The sequence below is a fragment of the Protobothrops mucrosquamatus genome, unplaced genomic scaffold (assembly GCF_001527695.2).
Source record: "Protobothrops mucrosquamatus isolate PMUCROS unplaced genomic scaffold, P.Mucros_1.0 scaffold3565, whole genome shotgun sequence".
Classification (NCBI taxonomy): Eukaryota; Metazoa; Chordata; class Lepidosauria; order Squamata; family Viperidae; genus Protobothrops; species Protobothrops mucrosquamatus.
The window spans coordinates 91180-100544 of record NW_015389531.1 but is presented as its reverse complement, the minus strand read 5'-3'; the positions used below and the strand labels follow the sequence as shown (position 1 = coordinate 100544).

At 36.9% G+C, this 9365-nt stretch overlaps 2 protein-coding genes across 2 annotated transcripts in view; one reads left to right on the top strand and one right to left on the bottom strand.

Moving 5' to 3' along the window:
- The window catches only part of LOC107297851 (ERO1-like protein beta), a gene marked incomplete at its 5' end in the record, with an annotated part of 11477 nt that extends 8190 nt beyond the window's left edge, over window positions 1-3287 (top strand). Inside the window, 2 exon segments of the mRNA XM_015827210.1 lie at window positions 1086-1219; window positions 2012-3287. Of these exon segments, the coding sequence (XP_015682696.1) occupies window positions 1086-1219; window positions 2012-2072 (195 nt within the window).
- A 4297-nt stretch (window positions 3288-7584) lies between these two features.
- Window positions 7585-9365, bottom strand: part of LOC107297850 (integral membrane protein GPR137B) — a gene marked incomplete at its 5' end in the record, with an annotated part of 4294 nt that continues 2513 nt past the window's right edge. The window contains 1 exon segment of the mRNA XM_015827209.1: window positions 7585-8315. Coding sequence (XP_015682695.1) covers window positions 8204-8315 — 112 coding nt within the window.

Sequence of the window (9365 nt, the reverse complement as noted above, 5' to 3'; positions counted from 1 at the left end):
GGCACCCTAAGGAGGCCCTCTCTATGGGAGCGGACTGGTCGAAGGGAGATATTTGGTAGGAGGCGGTCTTGCAAATACCTAGGTCCATTGCCATGGAGCGCTTAAAAGTTGTTACTAACACCTTGAAGCGCACCCGGAAGGCCACCGGCAGCCAGTGCAGCTCGCGCAGGAGAGGTGTTACATGGGAGTATCTAGAGGCCCCCAAAATCCCCCGCGCGGCTGCATTCTGAACTAGCTGGAGCCTCTAGGTGCACCTGAAGGGGAGCCCCATGTAGAGAGCGTTGCAATAGTCCAGGCGGGAAACAACGAGGGCTTGAGTGACCGTGCGTAGGGCGTCCCGATCCAGAGAGGGGCGCAACTGGCGTATCAGCGAGCCTGATGAAAAGCCCCCCTGGCCACGGCCGTCACATGATCGTCTAAAGACAGCTGAGCATCCAGGAGGACGCCCAGGTTGCGCCCAGGAATACATACTATATTATGCAATATTATTTGATGTTTATATTAAAATACTGCATAGAATAGCACTTAGACTTATATACCGCTTTATAGTGCCTTATAGAACTCTCTAAGCAGTTTATAGAATCAGCATATTTCCCCCAACAATTTACCGACCTTGGAAGGATGAAAGGCTGAATCATCTTTGAGCCAGCCAGGATCGAACTTCTGGTAGTGGGCAGAGTCAGCTGCAATACTGCATTTTAACCACTATGCCACCATGGCTCCTTTTAATTCCTTGAAAATGAAGTTTTAATTTTTCATTCAATAATTAATTTAATAAACTGAACTGAAAACAAAACAATGTGCATTTAGCAAATGGAGACTGATCTGCTTTTTAAATTTTCTATCTGTTTTGAGGTGAAGTGAGAATGAGAGGATTTTGTTGATATAAGACCTGCCCCTACCAGGGACTAGTTGTGACTTTACTCTGGGTTCTTGGCCTGAGTTGCTGAAATAGAGATGATAATTAGTTTTCAAATCACTTTTGAGAGATTGGAGAGTAGAAATGATGGCAGTGTAGAAGTGCCCAAAGTTGTTAATTAATGTATATTGTACTCTTGCTATTTAATATATTGGCTCTCTTTCAGACTCAGGGTTTAGGAACTGCTTTGAAAATCTTATTCTCTGAAAAAGAAATAAAGAATCTTTCTGAGAACAATCCATCAAAAGGTTTTCAATTGACACGGCAAGAAATAGTTGCTCTTCTGAATGCATTTGGAAGGTAAGTTGCAAGTGAAATTTGTTATAGCTATGTAGTGATAGGCTGGGCTCTTTCTTCATGTGATATGGACTTTAAAAATATATATGTACAAGTAGTCCTCAATTTATGACCACAATTAAGTCCAGAATTCTTGTCATAAATCGTTGCAATAATTAATTTGACTCAATTTTATGATCATTTTTATGATAGTTGTTAAGCTAGGCTCCATGGTTGTTAAGCAAATCATGTGGTCATTTAGCAAATCCAGCATATCCAATGGTGTCTTTTGTTGTTTTCTGACAAAAAACATAAAAATTGTTGCAAATCACAGTCACGTGTCTGTAGTAAATGCAAGACAGTAACCAAATATCTGAAATGCAGTCATGTGACAATGGGGGATAGTACTGCAGTCGTAATTTTGAAAACAAGTTTGTAACTAACTCTTTTTGAGTCCATTTTATCTTCAAGTACGGTAAGTGTTACGGTGCCAATTGTTAAGTCAGGATTATCTGTATTTTCTCCAAAAGCTATAATCTCCTCTCACGGTAACTTACACAGTACCACCATTCACGATAAAAGGGAATCTAATCCATTTTAGTCAAATTAAATAGCTCTAGACTTTAAGTGCATCAGACACACACATAGTGTTGAAGGTGGATAAGATCATTATTTTAACGAACTGCAGTACTAAGTTTTAGATCAAATTGCTGATTTGATCTAAAAGTCAAGCTGGTGTTTCATGTACGAAGTGCTTCCTTCTTTTAATACTGAACTTCTCTAGACTCAGTCTTTCTTCCCTTCTCTTCCTCACAGACTTTCTACAAGTATACGAGAGCTACAGAATTTCAAAGTCTTACTGCAACAGAAAAGTTAACGAAGGCTTGGTACCTATTGGTAGAAGCAGCCACCAATTTAACACCAGGCAAAATGAAGCCAATCTGCATACAAAACTGTTCTAGAAAGGCAAGAATATATATATATTTCCAACTTGAATATTTAAAATAAAAAAGGTTAAGACATTGGACAAAATATTTATGTATAAAATACCTGGCTTTAATTATGTAAATTATGTTTGTTTTTAACTGTTTCACTGTTCTTACTCTCTACTACTTTTGTTTCATTATCATTCAAAAGAAATGTTGCCTCTCTTGCTTTACATCAACATGCAGGAACTTCATCCAGGCTGCATTGCTCACATGGAAAAGATTCTTGCAGCATTTCCTAAAAATACCTAGTGGAAATGTGTTTTTTATGTTTATTTGGAGGAATTGATGATATGTAAGAAAAATGCTTTCTTGCATTTATATTTCATTTGTTTGTTACAGTCTCTGTCATGGCCAGTAAATATTTTATTAAAATAAGCCCCTTGGCATCCAGGGGAACTAGTTATTGGGGAATCTCAAGTTATTTTTGTGTTTGCCTCCTTGCCCTCTCCTCTTTTCCTTTTCCTTTTTTTCATTTTTCTACAGCACAGCTGCTTTCTCTGTGAGGAGACAAAACTGGATTAAATTACTTTATCAGTTTTTATTCTGAGTGAATGATGAAAGGCTTTTCCCATTAACTGCTACTACCTTAAAAAAATTGGCTCAAGCTTTAGAGTCATGGACTTTAAATCTTCCATTTCAAAAACCTTACAAATTCCTCTTATTCTGGTGCTCTTCTATTCAAATAAAATAAAATAAAATATTTTCACAGACAAATGTCCAAAAGTCACTTCCAGAATTCAACAGAGCACATCCTATCTATGCAATCTGTAATTACACCTTTAAAATATAGTCTCTAATAAAATGTAATAAAATGGATATTCTATACATTTGTTCCTAAATCTTTAACAACTAGTTATCAGAGAACAGTTGCAGGTAATAAACATTTAAATTCTTAATCTGCAGTAGGAGGAAGTCTGCAAATTGTGAATGAGCACCTTATTTAAAAACTGTTTGTAATGTAATATTTGTATTCTGTGAGGGATGTTTGAATGAATGTCAGTTTAAGTACAATATACAGATTTGTACATATTTTGCTTTGCTTTGATAAGTAAAACAGTCTTTACAAAATGAATTAAAAGTGCTCTTAACATCTTCTAATTTAAGACATGTCTGCTGTTATTGTTCATGTGTGTGTGTGTTTGTATGTCTATTTATACTGCATGCTTTAAACAACATAATTCCATAACTTTGTGATTTAAGTATTTAAAAATGAAGTATTATTTATTCTCAACTATATATTTTTCTACATGTGTGAAATTTTCCAGTGATAACTAAATGAAGAAAACTGTAATGTATTGCCCTTATAATTTAAGACTTCATTGTTTATTGAAATCAATAGTGAGCCATATTCTAAAGATTGCATTCAATAAATATGAACGTCAGATCTTTATGGTAGACAAGAATAGTCTTGTGGTAACAGATTGTGAAACTAGGGAAACTGCTATGTGCCTTAGAATTTAATGTTACTGGTAAGATCTGTTACTGGTAAGATCTATTTCTTATTAATAAGCTTTGTAACATCCAATTTGTGATGAATCAGACATAAGATTTTGTCCAATGGAATGGAGATTATTTTTGTGAATTCATCCATTTCTTATACTTTTCCCCAATATCTAATCTAAAAGATAATGGGAAAGTTCAAAATAGTCTAGTGTGTTGCCAGCTGCAGGGGTAGATAAATGCCCCCCTGCTCAAAAGACCTATAGGCTTCAGAATTTGTGGGCAAATTTTAAAGCATGAGATCTGTAATTTTGCTATTTTTAATGTTGTCTTTTGAATGGAAATTGATACTTCAAAGTGTTTAATTTCCACATGTTAATGGTAAATACTGCTGAGTTAGCATGGAATCCATATGCAAGGTTTTTATAGCTTCAGTTCTTCCTTGGTGTCTGCTTCCTGAAACTCAAGTCACATGGACATGAATTCTTGAAGCTTTCTTTCAATTACTTCCTTATTTAAGGTAAGCAAAATATTGTTTTTCTCTCTTAATGCTGAATACAAGTTTAATGATATATCTATTTTAGAAGTATTACTTTGTCTTATTCATTTGCTTATGTTGATATTTTTATGGATGAAGCCAGCAGATCTCATTTCATGTGTATCTTGTGCTAAGGTAGATGTTGATTCTAAGTTAAGGTCCTATGAATAAGATTACAGGAATAGATTACTCAGGAATTTTGTTTACATCCAAGATTGTGAAGGCTACTATTTATTTAATTGGTTAAAAATTGGCTAAAAATACAGAAATGAAGTACCAAAAAACAGAAGTGAACTTATAAGTAGAAAACAATGTTGTTGTAGTCATTAGTTTTCAGACTTCTTGACTATTGAATTGCTTTTATATTGAATAAGGAATTTAATTGCTAAAATATGGCCAAACGCAAGAAGTCCTACAATTATTTCTGGAATTCTGAGTCTCATTTGAGAGTTCAAAGCATCGCTTTAATTATTTCTTTGTCTGCTCAGCTGTTCTATTTGTTTAAAGAAATAATGCAGTTTTTCAAAAATAGCTAGTTGTGTGTAATAGACAGCATATGAGTTTTTATTTAGTAATATACAGATTTGAAAGAAGTCCTTGAACCTGACATATAGAAACAAGAATTTCCAAGTGGCTGAATTCGGCCACAATGAAAAGAGTTGTCTACTGCTACTCTTATTACTCTGATTAACAATAGAAGGAAATGGACAAAAGAAGTTGCTTTCCATTCCATTGAACATAACTGAGAGATGATGGTGGTCAAAACTTTAGATGCTACATTTTCTAAGCTTGATTTCCCCCATTACTGCTAATGTAAATACCACCATTGCCTCATTATATTTGTCACCTTTAGAATTTTCCTTTTCAGAATGAGAACCTCCATTGCTGCTTTTTGCTTTATTCCCTTTCCTTTTTATGATACAGTAATCTAATAAAGATGCAAATCTTATACACACTATAGTAAAAAATAAACCCCATTGTTTGGAGTTCAAATAAACATAGTGCCAAACTTCATTCTTCCTTTAAATGAAGAAGCTTCATTTAAGCTTCATTCTTCCTGTATTTTATGCTAAGATTAATTGAATATTGTGGTTCCCTTCTGAGTAAATATATACCAGATTTAGTGTATGTTTGCAAGAATGTTGGTTACCATATGAAGGATAAAACAATCTGCAGACTAAATGAAAGACTGTCTTTCCTTTCCTTTATAGATTTGGATACATTGCCTAACTTTTATTGCTATGAAAGAAATGTTCTAATATTGAAAACATCCCAAATAATTTGGAACTCAGTTTTGAATACAATCAAATACAATATACAATCCTGTATATTTTGTTACAGACAATGTGATGATTACAACAGTGTGGGAATCTGTGCCTGGTGATTTATGTTTCCTGCTTCCCCACAAAGCCCTTCAAATGTCTCTCTCAGTTATAGGAATTGCCAGAAAAGGAATGGGTTGGAAAATGAGGAGGAAGGGATCTCCCAAATAAGGCAGATTTTATTCTGTGAACAGAGGAGTATCTTCATTTAGCCATATGTTTTCTTCTCTTGAACATCATGAGAAATTCAAGGGAATGAGTAGTTGGCAGTTTCTGGGAGAAAAAGATTTAATGTATAGTTGTTTACTACAGGTAGTCTTCGTCTTACAACAGAAATGGAGCCTGCCCATTCATATCAGAAGTCAAAGACTACTTTAAATGAAATGTAAATGAAGCAACGACCTCCCTGTCCCTGCTTTCCCCAATGTATTCATTAAACAAATGTGTGGGTCGTTAGGTAGAGCATGGGATCTTAGGGATGGGAGAAACCAAGGGAGGCCTAGTGCAGGCACAGGCACTCCTAAGTGGCCTCCCCCACCCTCTAAGATATCCCATGCTCTGCCTCCTGCCCCTTGGTTTCTCCAAAGCCCTATGGGCCTTGTCCACCCAGTCTCCATTCGCTTACTTACATTTTGACGAGCTCAGGAAGTCAGGGTAGAGAAGGCTGCTCCCTCGCTGGGCCATGTGGCACAATCAAGAAGGAGAAATCCCGTCACTTTTGCTTCCATTGCAATCCTTTCCTCTCCAGCCAGCATGAACCACAATTTGTTCTTAGCACTGCCAGCGCTAGCTTTATGCTACTCTTTCGCTGGCGGCGCTAAGAAGAAATTGCACCTAATTTGGTTCCTTGCAAGCCTTTCCTCCCCAGCCAGCATAAATCGGTAGCGATTTACCCTGACTGGGGAGGAAAGGATTGCCATGGAAGCAAAAGAGATGGGATTTCTTCTTTGCTCTACCAGCGTAAGACTAACGTAAAGCTAGCGCCGTACTGTTTCTGATGTATACATCCGTTTTTATTTGTTTGATTTTGTTTTGCGTTTCATGTCGTCTGCCTTGGGAACTATTCTTTTACAACTTTCAGCAACCTGTTACAATAAATTTGCAGAGCATTTTGAGGTGCAGCTTGCCACCCAGGCACTTGTGATGGTTTGTCCTGTCATTTGTTGTCGTGCCTCTTTCTCATCATGGCTACTTTGAATTAGCTTAAAGGGATTAATTGAGGGGTTCAAGGTTGGGGGAAAGCTTCTTTGCATTAGGACATGGTCCTGGTTGCCCTTAAACAGGTCACAATTTAACCCCACCTGGAAAAGGCTTTCTTGGATCTGGGGAGATTGTAATTGTCACCGAGGATTGAATACATGGGCAAGAATTTCTGCCTTTATAATGATTGTAAAGTGCTTTGAGAAGTTTAAAATAAATAATATACATGAAGTCCTCAACTTATAAGCACAACTCAGCCCAAAATTTCAACTGCTAAGTAAGATAGTTGTTAAGTGAGTTTTGCATTTTATGACCTTTCTTGCTACCGTTATTAAATGAATTGCCGCGGTTGTTCACTTAGTAAAACGGTTATTAAGTGAATCTGGCTTCCTCATCATCTTTGCAAAAGGTGATCCCATGACTCTGGGACACTGCAGCCATGATAAATACATGCAAATTGTCCAGCGGCCAAATTTTGATCACATGACCATGGGGATGCTGCAATGGTCACAAGGTGTGAAAAACAGTCATAATCACTTTTTTCAGTGCCATTGAAATTTTGAATGGTTACTAAACGAATGGTTGAAAGCCAAGGACTACCTGTATAAATATTTTTCATAAAATATTTAGATTTGCATACACATTACATGTGGCATTTGCACAAAGATGTGTTTTGTTGGATGAGTCACAAGCTTGCAGACTGACTATGAGGTGAGAGAAAGTAAGAAGTGCACACTTAGCTCTATTTTGAAAAAGAATAGTTAGATTGGATTGGTTTTCCTTACAAATGAATGTCCAAAGTGAAGAAAATTCAGAAATGTAGTCCTGAATCAAAGTACACATGCAAATAGAAATTTTATGTACACTCTTTTAGAGAAGATCTGGCCATGACAAGTCAGTACTGTAAACTCCAATTTATTATATGGACTGCTGAAGCTAACACAACTGTAAAGTGTACCTCAGGACAAATTCTTCTCTGTTTTTTAAATTTAGTAGCTTCCTATATAATCAAAGCGGACAGGAAGTTGAAATAAAAAATAGACAGTCTTAGTGAGAGAAAACAGTTCTTCCACTCTGTCTGTCACCCTCACTTATGTATCAGTAAAGGTATACAAAATTATTTTAACGACCAATTTACTAAAACTAATAATACATTTTAAATAGTTAAATTTGCATGTTAAACAAATTTGCACGTTAAACAGGTCAAAAACTCCTATCAGCATAGGTTTCACTGGGCATTATATTGTACAATTAAATTAACATTTTAAACACCACCATGTCTATACATATTCACATTTTAAATATTTGACTTCCCCCCAAAAAACAATTTAGAGTTTTTCAAACTATTTTTCTAAATTGCAAATATAGGAAACAGATCTCAAATCTTTAAAACTCAAATATTTTTAACATTATAAAAGGTGACTCAGTTCTTTTTACATAATTTAAATATGTAAGTCCTTGCAAAATAACCCTTCTTACTAAAATTGAATAATGTGGAGGGAGTATCATTGGTCTGTTGTTATATTGGGCTTCGTCGTGGAGACTCTGATGTGAAATCATGTTGCAGAGATCCAACTTGAACCATTAAACTGTTATTTAGATATCCCCAGTCATAGGTTTCTGGAGAGAAGCTAGAAGATAAAAACAATGGACTTTGTAAAAAAGTGAAAGCTTAACAGTATTTCAAGTTATGCAATTTTATAAAGCTCTTCAGATGCATTTTACTAATCATATTCTGACTATGCAGACCTATTTGCTTCAATCCTGTTTCTGGAATAAATTCTAAGTGCCTCTGACTATACAGTTGCTTGGCCTAAATTTTATACACAGCTGTTAATCCAGGTCACAAAGAATTCCACATTAACAATTTTCAATTATATACAGTTTTTATTTGTTCAAAAGGCATTTTGATTAAACAAAGAAGGAACAGTATCAAAGGTATTTTAATTATTGATGTATGTTTGCAGCACTCATATTTATTTATTTATTTATTTATTTATTTTATAGGATTTATATGCCGCCCTTCTCCCTATAGGACTCAGGGCGGCTTACAGCATATTAAAACACATAAAACATCGTCTCCCCATAAAAACCTATTAAAAACCAAATATTTTTTTTTCGCTGTATAATTAATTAAGATTTAAATTAAAAATTGTCCCTATTTAAAAAATTTTCCCTAGGCCAGACCCGCTTGTTGAAAAAGCCATGTCTTGAGGGCGCGGCGAAAAGGTAGGAGGTCCGGAATCGTCCGGATCTCGGGGGGTAGTTCGTTCCAGAGGGTGGGGGCACCCACAGAGAAGGCCCTCCCCCTGGGGGTCGCCAGCCGACACTGCTTGGCCGACGGCACCCTGAGGAGGCCCGCTCTATGGGAGCGTACCGGTCTGTGAGAGGGGATCTGTGGCAGAAGGCGGTCTCGGAGATATCCAGGCCCGATGCCATGGAGCGCTTTAAAGGTGGTAACTAACACCTTAAAGCGCACCCAGAAAGCCACTGGTAACCAGTGCAGCTCGCGCAGCAGCGGTGTTACATGGGAGCGACGAGTCCCTCCCAACACCGCCCGCGCGGCCGCATTCTGGACCAGTTGCAGTCTCCGGATGCTCCCCACAGGGAGCCCCATGTATAGAGCATTACAGTAGTCCAGGCGGGAGGTGACGAGAGCCTGAGTGACTGTGCGCAGAGCG